The sequence below is a fragment of the Alexandromys fortis genome, unplaced genomic scaffold (assembly GCF_014885135.2).
Source record: "Alexandromys fortis isolate MF-2015 unplaced genomic scaffold, M_Fortis_MF-2015_v1.1 scaffold_19, whole genome shotgun sequence".
NCBI classification, from domain to species: domain Eukaryota; kingdom Metazoa; phylum Chordata; class Mammalia; order Rodentia; family Cricetidae; genus Alexandromys; species Alexandromys fortis.
This window is the reverse complement of record NW_026067890.1, coordinates 4511538-4525845: the sequence shown is the minus strand read 5'-3', so window position 1 is coordinate 4525845 and position 14308 is coordinate 4511538. Positions and strand designations below refer to the sequence as shown.

The 14308-nt window shown below is 36.1% G+C and overlaps 1 protein-coding gene across 1 annotated transcript in view; it reads right to left on the bottom strand.

Moving 5' to 3' along the window:
- The window catches only part of Dpyd (dihydropyrimidine dehydrogenase), a 752991-nt gene that overhangs the window by 136726 nt on the left and 601957 nt on the right, over positions 1-14308 (bottom strand). The window contains exon 19 of the mRNA XM_050160025.1: positions 5353-5495. Coding sequence (XP_050015982.1) covers positions 5353-5495 — 143 coding nt within the window. The remainder of the gene's footprint in view (positions 1-5352; positions 5496-14308) is intronic.

The following is a 14308-nucleotide window of genomic DNA, read 5'->3' as shown; positions in this document are numbered from 1 at the left end:
GAATTCAGTTACAATGGAAGAAAGGCAGAACAACTCCCACCCAACCGAAACACCCGGCCCAATTTCAAATTCAAGTTTGTTCATTTTATGACCATCTAAAGAATATTTGAATACTGATCTTTTTCTTCAAATTCTAGCTAAACATTTTAAAACGTATTTTCTGCCTGAATGGAAGTCTGAGTTCAGCTAATGGTTAAGATTGGTACATAAATCTATAATTTTCTGCTAGCAAATCACCATATGTAGAACTTCACAATTTTTAACAAAATTATTCGGAGTCAAAGTTCTAGAAAGCTCTGTGAACCTAGTTTAGGCCATTCCCTGCCAGAGTTGAAGGGTAAAAGTCCCCCCCCTTTTTTTTTATTCTATGAGTCACTGTACTTATGATCAGAGTTTTTCTAAAGATAGAAAAGAACTCAAGCACTCAAGCATAGTTAACACAAAATGCTTCGGGTCTACATCACATCGACAATACATACATGGGTGACCAATAATTTGGACCATGACCTGGTGTGAAGAGGCACAGTGAGCCCAACAGTGTCCCTCTCCAGGAAACCTAAACCAACAGGCCCTGAATTTGTGAGTCATCCTCTGTAGAAAGGAGCTGAAAAAGCATTTTGTCATGTAGACCAATGTGAGGACATGGCAGCCATGTGAGGATGAAAAATTCACAGGAAGAAAAAATAAGGAACAGGATACAGACAAAAAAAAAAAAGAGTGGCTAAAAATTTACATTTTGAGGCCAAAATTCCAGACATGTTCAAAATATGTGATTTCTTCTGGCTTCTCTTTGAAGACTCTATTGCATGGCCCTCTTTTCTCTCTGATGCTCCAAAGTGCATTCTTAAAACATTTAATTCACTGGATGTGTATATATGTGTGCATTCATGTACATGCCACAATCTGTGAGGACCCCAGAGGACAATTGTTGAGGATGGTTCTTCCTTACACCATTTGGGACTCAGGGATCGAACTCAAGTTGTGAAGCTTGACACAGAGCCTCTACCACTATGAGCCATCTTGCCATCACTGCTCTCTTTCATAACTATTTTCATCTTACATATTTTTATCAGTCACTCTAGTTAAGGTCCGCTGGTCATTAATCTGCTTAATCTTCCTTCAGCTGAGAGAGTTTCATTTCCACTTCAAACTGAAGAAATAGGATCTGAGTGGACAATTCTTTCCCTTTCAGCCTTAAAAAAGAGTCTGGTACTTTCCTCTAGGCTGCCCGATTTCCTGTGAGAAACCAGTTGTCCTCAAAGTAACTTTTTAAGACATTTCATGTCACTTGCCTCCTGCTTCTTTGAACATTCTTTGTTTATAGAGTTTTCTGAAGTTGTAATACAACAGAATTGCTGATAGATTTCTTTTTATATATCCTATTCAGGGTTCTCTTGAGTTCTCAAATCTGTAGGCTTATAACTTTTGCTAAATATCCTTCATCTTGACTTTCTTTGACACATTCTCTGTGATTTAGTGTTGTATTAGCTCTTATGATATCTCTGAATTCTAGGACTCTGTTCCTTTTTTCAGAATTTTGATATTTTCTCAATCACTGCTAATTTTTCTTAGCCTCTCTCTGCTGTGCTACTGAGCACATCAGTTAGATTCTGTTCTGCAACTCCATTGAACTTGGTTGCTTTAAGCCCAAAAGGTTCCATTTTTTGCATTGCTTTAATTTTATGAATTACTAAAACCCTTTTTTCATATAACATTTAATCATATTCTTTCCCCTCCCCCAAATTTTTCCAGATCTTGCCCACCTCTTCATCCATTCAATTTCATGTTCTTTCAGAAAAAAAACCCTCTGAAAATCAAAACACACAAATTCTAAGAAAAAAATGACAAATGAAACCAATGAAAAAACACACAAAAATCACAGAGTATATTTTGTATTAGCCAACAATTTCCCAAGAATGTTTCTAAGTTCTGCTAATGCAATTTTATCTTTGCTATCCTGAAATTATGTCTAGATAATTACAAAACCTGCCACCTTGGCATTAATGTTTTTCAGTTGTATTTTATCATCCAACCTCGCTCTTCCAAGTATCTTAACATTTGGAGTATTCCATTAACATACTTTTCTTTCATTTTTGCCTTGTAATTTCTTTTTAGATAACGTTTCAGAATGTAGCTGGTTTGGCTTCTAACTGGGGTCCTTCTTACTTGGCCGTCTAAGTGCTATGATTACAGGGTGAACTACAAAGCTGAGCTAAAATTTGTGTGTCCACGTACATGATCTTGGACATGATGTCTGAGGTTTTGGCCATGCCAGGCAAGCATTTAACCACCTGTCCAATATGAGGAGACACAACCTTCTTTACACTTTCATTTTTACTTGGTTGTCTTTGGCATCACTCTAGCAAAGAAGAGATACTGCCATTGTATTGTCAGATAGAGATCTAGGCTTCACTCTAGACATTCACAGATACTCATGTGACATAGCTCCTTGTTCTGACTAGAGGAAGATGGAGATTTTGGCTCCAATTATAAGTCTACTGGCAGTCCAGGCCACAGTAGAAAATATAGAAGTATCTTCGTGTCCACTTTGGCTTTGCTGATACCACAGAGAGAAGAAAGGTTTTATAACTACAGAATAGAGAAGACAATGATTCCCCTTTCTCCACAACTTCTCTGGCATAAACTACCATTAGGATTTTTGATCTTAGCCATTCTGACTGGTGTTAGGTTTCTGTCTGGTTGACCCATCCATAGGGGTGTTGAAGTCTCCTACTATTAGTGTATGGGGTTTGATGTGCTTTATTATTGTTTCTTTTACATATGTTTGGGGCATAGATATTCAGGATTGAGACTTCATCTTGATGGATTGTTTCTGTTATGAATATAAGGTGTCTTTCTCTATCTCTTTTGATTGGTTTTAGTTTGAAGTCTGTTTTGTTTGATATTAGGATAGCTTGTTTTTTAGGTCCATTTGATTGGAAAATCTTTTCCTAATGCTTTATTTTGAGGTAATGTCTGTCTTTGAGGTTGAGGTATGTTTCTTGTATACAACAGAAGGCTGGATCCTGCATTTGTATCCATTCTCTTAGCTTGTGTCTTTTTATTGGTGAATTGATTCCATTGATAACTAAGAGATATTAATGACCAGTGATTGTTAATTTCTGTTATTTTTCAGTGGCAGTGTATGTATTTCCCTTCTGTGAGTTTTATTAGTGTGAGGTTATCTGTTGCCTGTGTTTTTGTGGATATAGTTAGCATCCTTGGGTTGGGGTTTTCCTTCCAGTACTTTCGGTAGGACTGGATTTGTGAATAGGTGTCATTTAAATCTGGTTTTGTAAGGAAATATCTTGTTTTCTCCATTGATGGTGATTGAAAGCTTTGCTGGGTATAGTAGTCTCAGCTTGCATCTTAGTGTCTGCAACACATCTGCCCAGGACCTTCTGGCTTTCATGTTTTCCATTGAGAAGTTGGATGTAGTTTTGATAGATTTACCTTTATATGTTACTTGACGTTTTTGTTCTGCAACTCGTAATATTCATTCTTTATTCTGTATGTTTTGTGTTTTGATTATTATATGGTGAGCGATTTTTTTAAAATCAAGTCTATTTGGTGTTCTGTAAACTTCTTGTATCTTCATTAGAATATCCTTTTTTTAGGTTGGAAAAAATTATTCTGTGCTTTTGTTGAATATATATTCTGTGCTTTTGAGCTGGAGTTCTTCTACTCCTATTATTCTTTGGTTTAGTGTCCCAGATTTTCTGGATGTTTTGTGTTAGGAATTTCTTGGATTTAATGTTTCCTTTGACCAATGAACCCAATTCCTCTATAGTATCTTTAACCCCTGGGACACTCTCTTCCATCTCTTGCATTCTGTTGGTTATACTTGCCTCTGTAGTTACCATTCATTTACCCAGATTTTCCATATCCAGAATTCCCTCCATTTTGTGTTTTCTTTATTGCCTCTATTTCAGACTTGAAGTCTTGAACTGTTTGCATCACTAGTTCCATTGTTTTTTCTTGGTTTTCTTTGGATTCTTTGAGAGATTTATTAATTTCTCCCAAGTTTTTGTTCATCTTTTCCTCCATTTCTTTAAGGGAGTTTTTCATTTCCTCTTTAAAGATCTCCATCATCTTCATAAAGTTACATTTAAAATTGTTTTCTTCTTCTTCTTCTTCTTCTTCTTCTTCTTCTTCTTCTTCTTCTTCTTCTTCTTCTTCTTCTTCTTCTTCTTCTTCTTCTTCTGTGTTAGGATGATCAAGTCTTCCTATTGTATGACCAATGGGTTCTAGTGTTACCATGTTGCTTTTTAGGTTGTTGGATGAATTCCTGCATTGGTGCCTACCCATCTCTTCCTTCAATTGATGCCAGCAGTGTCTTTGCCTCTTAGTCCAATCCTTGCAGTGGCTGTCTGTGTCTTGGGATCTGTTCTTGGTCTGCTCTGTGCTGTAACTATCTGTGTCTCAGGGCTTTTGGAACTGCCTACCTGCAAGAAACTTACCTGTTGGCTATCTAAAGATCCTGAGGCAGGTGGGGAGGTGCCTGGGGTTTTGCCACAGTATGGAGGGCCTAGAGAATGAGGTGTCCTGCTGAGCAGCTGGTCACTCACCTCTAAGTCCTCTCTGTGTGGCAGCAGGCTGTGCTCCATAGTTCTACTGAGTTTGTAGGGGGGCAGGAGGAGGGGGTGGATAGGCTAGTTTGGGAGCAGGGTGGAACTTGTAAGGTCCCATGGTTACAATGGGGGTAATCACAATGTCCTAACTTTAAAAGTAAATGTCATGAGGATTGTGAGTTCAAGGCCAGTCTCAGAAAAGAATAAAATCTAAGATGAAACGATAATACAAATTTTGCATTTGCAAATAATCCCTTTGCAAAGGAACTGGAAGACATTTCCTCAGACTTGTATTTTGTAGCATGAACGTCATAAAGTCAGAGACTTCTCTGCATATCAAGAAGTTAGGAGACGAATGCAGTCATCCCTCCAGGCACTCTCATCAGACTGGATTGGCTGTATTTGCTATTTTATTCATTTCTCCACAGATATCTCACTTTATGTAGATTTTTACATAGCAATTGTTTCTCATCTGATAGCATATAATAAGCATCTGGAACTTGGTCTCATTTATTTTAGGACAGATAAGTGGACTAATATACTAGAAAAAGTATTCCCTGATTTAGTAGGACAGGAAATAAAGTATATTTTTTGGAGACTCTCAAATAAAGAAATGGAAGGAAGGAATAAAAAAAGGAACAAAAAAACAAACAAAAGCAAAAAATGGATGTCACTATTGTGTTCATTTGCTAGCTCTTTCTTTGGAGGTTTCCAAAGCACACATATCTGTCATATTATATGCTTTTATTGGGAAATGAAAAAAGAAAAACATAAACCCTACCTGGAGAACTGAAGCACCACTATGAAGAAACTGAAGTCCACTTTCTGCTGAGTCAATTCCACCTGTGGCCAAAATAGGAAACCCAGGCAAAGCACGGGCAATGGCAGTCACAGCTCTCAAAGCAATAGGTCTGATGGCAGTTCCTGCAGAAGGCAAGGAAGCTTGGTGGTCAGACTTTGAACACATTGCCATCTATATACTGCTAAGCAAAGTCAGCATTTTACTAGACAATTTTCCTATTTCTTTATCTGTTTCAAAGTGTTCTAACTTTTCAGTGAATGTGGATTTAAGGATGTTGATGCTATTATCAAATCTAGACAAATTACAAGGTAGATATGACAAGCCTAGAACTCTTGTATAAAATATATACAAATTATGGCTTGGTACACAGTAATGTGTAAGTAAGATTATTTGGGGTAGTCAAACATCTGTTTAATAAAATGTCAGGGAACAGAAAGCTTTGAAAAAGAGAACAATCATGTACAACTATATGAATAGTCATATAACTCTGCTACTTTTTCACAAGTTCAAGGAAGCTGGTGTGAATATAGAGGCTATAAAACCAAGCTCTGAAGAACATGCAGATTCTATATAGCTTTGCATATATATTTTGCACAGTTTGAAGGTTTTCCGTAAGCCTGGTATAATTTTCCCTGCTAGAAAATTCAAATTAAGTTAAATAGAATTAACTTGACACCTATAATTTGAATACACATGTCTTCATACCCATATATCCACATATATGGATATATGTATATACATATAAACATATCCTAATTAGTCAAGCATTGCTATTATATTAGTCCCTGCCCTAACCGATCTAAAAACTGTATAACAGACAGAACATGCTGCGATGATTTTAAACATGAATGTATTGTACTAAAGCTACTTTGGAGTCTCATCTATATACTAGAGAGAATTTGTATTTTTGTAATTGAGGAATATAATCTGATATTCTCGGTGATCTCTCAAGTTAATGATGCATTCAAAGCATTTTCTGAATTAAAGGAAGTTCTAATTATGAAATGATTGGACTTGTCTGAAACCAGCGTCCACTAAACAAGACAAACATGCACCTGGCTCAGGGTCTTATTATTGTATCTACCAACTCAAGCCGAGCCATCAATCTGGGCTACATCAACTTCTTGTGTGTGTGGTGGGGGTGGCTATTACTTCCAGGAAGTTCATAGAATGTCCTTGCAACAGGTGACTTTTGGTCTGAACACGCTATACGGCGATGACAACAGTAGGTAGGAAAGGAAAATCCATGGAGACAGTGAAAAGGTCAGTGTTTGGAGAGACGGGGGTCGGGGAAGGAAGGAGAAGGCAGAACGAGAAGAATCTTAGGAGAGTGAAACTCATGATAGGTTCTTTAATAGCAGGTGCATGTTGTTACATATTAATTCAAATCCATAGACCATGAAGCCCCGAGGGTGACCTCTAGTATAAACTGTGGGCCCTGAGCAATAATGCCACCCTGGTGTAAGATTCCCAATTTCAGGAGTTATAGCACTCAGGTGAAGGGTCCTGAGGACAAATGTGGGGGGTGCTGGGACATGAGGAATCTTTATACCTTTCTTTCAATTTTGTTGTGAACTGAAAACTTGTCTTTAGGATACATTCTTTTACGAAGAAGTGGTTTTCTGCTTAGGGTGTTCATATCAATTTCATATTAAACTAAATTTGTTCATAAGGTATGCTTTCTTGTTATCATTAAGATGTGTATGGAAATTCCTACTTCTGTCTCTGTTACCTAAAAGCTTCCTAGAGATTGTTCGAACCTGACACTTCAGAATTCCACAACAGGTTTTTAGAATACAGTGTATTATGCTAAACAAAAGAGGAATTAGATATCAGGTTTTATTCTGTGCCAAAATATTTATCAATGATTCCTTTTTGTCTTAATATTTTAACCAAAATAGGACAATATAACAGGTAAACTATTGTATTCAGTACTATATGATGTAGGTATAATAAAAACAAATCTAACAATGCATATAGTTAAAAGAAAATCTGTAATATATATATTCAGATAGACAGAGCTAACTGCATAACAGACTGTTCAATAATACTGAGTCAGTGGGTTCTTGATATATGTATTACTTTGAATTAATAAAGAAATATTTCCTTCCCTTATTTAGTATACCCAAGAGACTATAGGAAACTTGAACTAAGCAGATAAATAATTTATTTCTCACTTCACGGTTAGAAGATTATCATTAACTCTAAGAGGTAAAATTTCAAAGTGGTATACAGGGGTTTGTCAGCATATTCCAATTGATACTAATGGACATCAAATGGCAAAATCCCAAGACACAGCTTTGAAAATTTAACCAGTTACATTTAAAGGGCAACATTATTACATGGGTGTTAAAAACGCCAGCAAATTCTCATTGGCATTTGAAGACGTTCAATTAGGTCAATATGACATTTTCTACTTCATGTTTTTCTTCCGTTTCTAAAACTTTTCTAATGTGCATAATGACCATGGAAACCTTTCGAACTAATAAAGGTATCTTTTCCTGCTTTTTTTTAATTAAGAGGAATTATATTCTCTGTGAAAATGTGAACCAAAGGTAAAGATATAGATCTTCCTGTTGTTGGGCAAGAAATAAGTCAGCTTTTATTTATATTATTGTAAACTCCATTTGACTAAAAATAACTGATTCAATAGGACATATAACCTACCTGTTCTCAGTATTTTTATTGAAAATAATTTCTATAAAGTAGAGTTTACCCACTAGGACATTATAAGAAAGAACACTAGAGGTACATATAGGAAGTGATCATGCTAAACTGGAAGATAAAAATTTCTCTAGTTTCAAGACGGGAAAAGTAAAGAGATAATAGATTCCAGTCAAAACTAAAACTCACTGTGAACAATGTACATGTATCTGTATTAAACAGAACTGCATACATGTCAGTTAAAATGGGCAGAAACTTCCAGAACCCCAACTGCTGAGATAGTGACTTCTAAAATATTGCCATTATGTTGGTTATTGCTTTTAGAACAAAAAGTAGGGAAGACGAAGTTAGTTTGATAGCCTGAGAGATGTGAAGACAGGTTCCATCCTTGTGGAAAATGACGAGGTTTCAGTCAAGAAATTGAATTCCTATCTACCTAAATCAACTAATAGATAAAACATAATATAAATTAAGCTGGCATCTACATAGAGTGGCCAGAGGAACCTGATGGAAAATCCACTTACGTCAAGCCATTTCTATTTCAGTTGTGTGGAATTCTCCAACAAAGTTCAAGTCTTTCTAAGTCTCTGCATCTTGAAACAGACTGAAGGCTCAAAGACAGAGATGGAGGGAGAGAAGGAGAAAATGGGGAAGGAGGGTTGGAGGGAGGAAAGGAAGAGCTGAAACAGATCTTTGTTTTGCAACATTTGACCGAGAATTCCGGTTTGCACAAAAGTGGCCTCCTGGAGTCATTGATGGGCTAGACTAAACTTTCTATATAATAAATATGCTAATAAATATACAAAAACCTTCATGTAGTTATAAATTAAATGCAAGTTCATGTGTTGAAGTTACAGATCATTGATAAATATTACAGAACATTTCCAGATTGACTATGTCTTAGAAAAAGATTTTTATTACTGAAAGATTATGAATTATGTTAATAAAAGTGATTTCTTTTGAAAAGAATATCAGTTTTCTTCAGATACCATCTTAAACAGAATAACACTATTTACTGTGGTACTATACTTTGGATCCATGTAAGAATACATTATGACTTAGACTTCTTTCTCAATGTTCTTTTATTCATCGACCTGTTCACAAAATATTTTCAAACATGTATGTCTTTTTTCTAATTTAAATCCAATTTGTATATTCATGATACTCAAAATAGCAGCCATTTTTATTTTATTAGATTGTTTCAGAGTACATAAGATCCGGCAGACATTTTGGGCAGCAGAAAACAATATCATGATTTATTGATGCCATATATTTTATTAATATGAATTTTATGAAGAAATCAAAGTGAGGATTAATTACCATTTGTAACAACAACAGTCAGGCATTGGTGCCAACTATTGAGGTTTAAACACTCACTATGCTACTTACAGCCTGTGTGGTGTTGTAAAGATTCCTTCATCACGTTGAACTTCAATGTTGGCATGAATGAAACAAGGAAAATTGCAATAATGTCATGGAATTTTTCTCTGGGTGGATTTAGTGTAGTTCAAGGCATACCGTAAACACTGAGGTTGAGAATTTGACCTGTGTGTCTCTGAAGGACCACTGAGTCCGGAGAGGGCATTTGCTTAGTTCACTTTTATGTTGTCTTCTACGTTGCTGTCCTGCATTTTGTGATGCAATAAAACTGATTCTTACCAAAAGATAAAAGCATGACACCTATTTGGATAGACCTTTATACTCTCTGATATCCTGAGAGGACCAGACATGTCCTCACCTTTTCTTCTTTCTAACAGTTGTCATTGACCAGTCTCATAATATTGATCAGATTACTTTGCCTCTAAATGTATAAACCTCAGAGTGCAACATCAGTACACTAAAAATTCTTTTATACAAAAAAGACCCAGGCACTAACCCAATATAAAAGGATTTTTAATGATGTTAGAAGTAAAGGGTTTCTGGTGAAAAGGGAGGAGAGATTTACTTCGCATGACTGAATCATGGAAGGGGAAAAGGGATTTTTTTTAATGGGCAAGATAGTGTGGAATGTATGCTAATTTTGGATAACTGGAATTTTGAATAATTGAGTTTAATTCTGTTTGTTTTTCCCCTCATCATTTGACTCCTAGGATAGCTATGATTACACAATTAATTGATAGAACTAAGTCCACATAAACTCCCTGATAATAGCTCAACCTGGCAATAAAACAGAAGCCGGGTTGTACTCACTGCATATATAAAAGAAAAATGCAGCTTTAATTTGCTTATATTAATTAAAATAGAATGAATTAAGTGGATAACAAATGTATTTGAAATTGAATTTAGACTATCTAATTGTTATAACAACACCCAGAAGGAAAAAAAAATATGAACAAATCGGGAATTTCAAAGATTTAAGGGTTGAAAGATTGATTTTTATAAAATACACTTTAAATCAAGAAGCAGCAAATTTATGCTTCATGAAAACAAGTTTAAAATGTTAATGAAGCTAATATACTGATAAATATGTGCAGTGTAACTATTTAAAATACATCTTTACACATGGATTAAGATCATTTGAGAAAATGAACATAATTCAACCAGAAACTGATGCACTAGAAGAATTGAGGGTTATATGCAGATATGAAATCAAAGGAGAGAGATGAAGAATATTAAAACCACACAAAATTGTTGAAGCTATTTTAGTTTTTTTTCACAAAGTCAAATGTTTTCTTATTAAAATGTTTTGATTTTGTTGATATTAAAATATAGTTTTGAAGCTTTAACATCTTTGTTGCTATGTTTATCTGCATCTTAAGAATATTCAACATGCCCATAGTCAATTAATGTTCAACAACTCTACCTAAGAGATTCCAGGGATTTTATTTGAAGCAAGAAAATTAATAATGTTCACCCACGAAAAGACCAGACCCCTTTGTTTCTGAGACTATCAGCTTCCAGGAGTGGAAAAGGCTGGAGCATTCATTCATTCTAGCAAATTCCACAGGTCAGTATCCTGTAAACTTTACCCTTATGACTATGTCATGAAAACGGAAGCTTATGCTTAATATCATGTCTGAAGCCAGTTTAAGAAGGGATGGACTTGGACTGAAAGGCAGATATTTGTGATATGAAGGTACCCATGCCCCCATGATGACTGGGCATTAAGAGTACAGAGACCGAAGAATGACATCTTTATGTCGTCTTGAAGAATAAGAGAAATAGGGCTGTGGAATACTGAGGGCAGTGCTGATCTCAAACCAAGAAATCATTGGCCTGAGCTTGATTTTTAATAGAATTATGACTTTGAACAAGCTCCTTAACTTCCTTAAACATAAGTTTTCCCTGTTTGGAAACAAGGACACTGGTACCAAAAATATTAGAGCAAGTGAATGGGCCTTAAGTGATACCTTTCATGGAAAGCAGAGCGCCTGATTTAGTTTCTAGAAGTGAATATTATTGCCGATGCCAAAGAAAATTCAGCATAAAAAAAAACATTAAGCTGGGTCCTGAGGTAGATTTATGAAAATATAAGGACAATGACTTAATATTAATGGGATTGATTGGGAACCCTTGACGAATCCATGCCAGTTCATAACCCACAAAATTATGAATATTTATCTCATGTGCCCTACTTAAATGTGAATTTTTGTGCTTAAATTAACTTGTAATACAAATACACACACACACTTATGCCTTTCCACCCACATGTTCCGTTTTAAGAAGTTTATCACATTAGTATATAGGTATAGTTACATATGCAAAAATGGTCCCCAAAGCATTTTAGTCCTTTTCCTTTCCTTGCCTTACCTTTTCTTCTTTCTTTCTTTTTTGCCCTTTCTTCCTTCCTTTTTTCCTTCCATCCTTTGTCTCACTTTTGTTTTTAGAAAAAAAACAGTAAAAACCCATTAAATGCTTATGAGACATTGTGCTACTTAGTAAATTCACCCATGTTTAAAAAACCTTTCAGAGTAACATGCAACACTCTGAAATATGCAAGGGTAATTAAGCACTAGCAGCAGCAGAAAACAAGTTCTTACTCCATTATTACCTAAGTTTCTGCACAAGACGCGTTCATGTGGGTTGGATGTTGGGTTTTAAACTGCTGAAATCGTTTCACATAAAATAGGATGAGCTTAATACAGACGGGGTTGCAAGGGAATTTTCAGTCTTTGCTACTGAACCTTTATTATTTTATCACTTGGATAAGGAGATATTTACAGTCTACTCCTGCCAAGAAACAAAATGACCATATTTATAAAGTCTGTGTTTTCTTTGTAATAATAGATATTATTAAAACCCATGCTAGTAAATTTTAATGTGTGGGATGGTCAATGTGTCTATTATCTGCATATTCAGAATAGCATACTTGGTTCTTCATTCAACTATTTTAAGTATGATTTTAGGGAGTTTGAAACTGAGTGGAACAGATGCTCCCTTCCCTGTCCCTCTACACTATGAGAGACAATGTGCTCAACCATTGTCATCTGTATCAATCTCCATCTCTGAGGCTCAGGGAATGTCATGGGAGAAGGGATGGAAAGAGCATAAGGCTTGCAGGATAAGGAAATGCTGGCCTCTGGATATATCATGGCTGCTATACACAGGAGCACAAAGCAGCTGTAGTTACTTGCAAAAGACCTGCACAAGATAAAGCTAGGTAAATATCCCAGCATGGAAGAAAAAGCATCCTAACACTCGGGGCTCCAGTTGAGAATCTATTGCAAGTTGACAGCTACTGAAGAAGATTTATTTTTCTTTGGGGGAGGGGGTGGTGTGGGAAGTCTTTCCGTCTATGTGCTGCTTTTATTGGTTAATGAATAAAGCTGCTTTCTGCCACTGGCTTAACAGAGTAAAGCTAGGTGGGGAAATCCGAACAGAGATGTAGACAGAGACAGAGTTGGCAGAGTCGGTGAATCACCATGTAGTAGCTTGGTAAGACAGATGCTGGAACCTGGTGATGCAAAGATGAATAGAAATGGATTAATTGAAGATATGAGTTAGCCAGAAATACACTTAAGCTATTGGTCAAACAATATTGAAATTAATAAATATTTCTGTGTGATTGTTTCGGGAGTCTGGGCAGCCAGGAAATGAACAAGCAGCCTCCCCCAATGGAGGGAGCATGGGGTAAGGTGACCATTGGTGCATTGCCCATGTTCCAGTGAACGACTCATGCCTGTGCACGTATGGACAGCACAAATTAGATTCATTGGGTTATAAAAAGAGCCACGAAGTTTGGGGAAAGATGTGCTGGGGGCCTCAGAGTGAGTTGTGGGGAAGGAGTGGAGGGCAGAGATGATAAATATACACTGTGAATGTGAATGATTTTCAAAAAAATTAAAAAAAAACTTTTAAAAATTAAAGGTAGCTAAGAAGAAAGATTTATGTGTTTTGTGGCTGATTTCGGCACTGGCTTCAAGGCCCATGGCTCAGCATATGCGATTGTTTCTACTTCTTCTATTCTTATTTGAACCAGCTGTGGATGAACTCAGCTGTGTTTTGACTTGCCTATCTCTTGACTATCTATGATGATGAAACTGGAAAGACGGAATAGAAAGACTTTTGTACTAAGGAAAACATTAAAGTCTCCCAACTCAAACCTTGAGGATGCTGTGCACCTATTAGACATGGCAGCTTTAATAGCAATTTTACATGCTCTGCAGAATCCAGACAGACACTGGTGATTAGGTCGACTTAGAAATGAAAGAACTGTTATTCATGTTGACTTTTTGCAGTAAGTAGGCAGAATACAGTGCTGCTGCTTTGAGCACTTCCTAGTTGGCAATTTTCTTTGAACTTTGTATATATTGTCTTGATAACATCACTGTGAGGTGGGTATTTTTGCCTCTGTTTATAGAGATATACAAAAATGACAGTGAAGGAGAATAAATAGCACTTGCCCAAGATCAATGCCTCAGAAAGAGTAGATTCAATATTTGAATGCATGTGCACCTGAATTTCCCTCTATTAGTTATTAAGCACCCTGTTATATTTCTTCTTCATTTTAGGTGTCCAAATGTAAATTAAGTTACAGAGTATGAGTTAATTTTTATAGTTAATAAAGATGTATTACCCGGGTATGATAAACCAAGAATATTAACAATGAATTAATTGTTGGATAGGAATTAAATTAGAGCTAGCGCAGTTCATAATTGCTAGGAGAGTGACCATATGGCCTAGTTTTCCCAGGAGAGTACCTGTTTATTATACCTATGCCGATTCGTAATTGTCTGATGTAATTATGAATAGCATTCTCTTTCACCTGAGAAGCGTCTCAGTTGGGATGCTACATTGTAGCATCACAGTAGCTAAAACCGGTGATAATTAT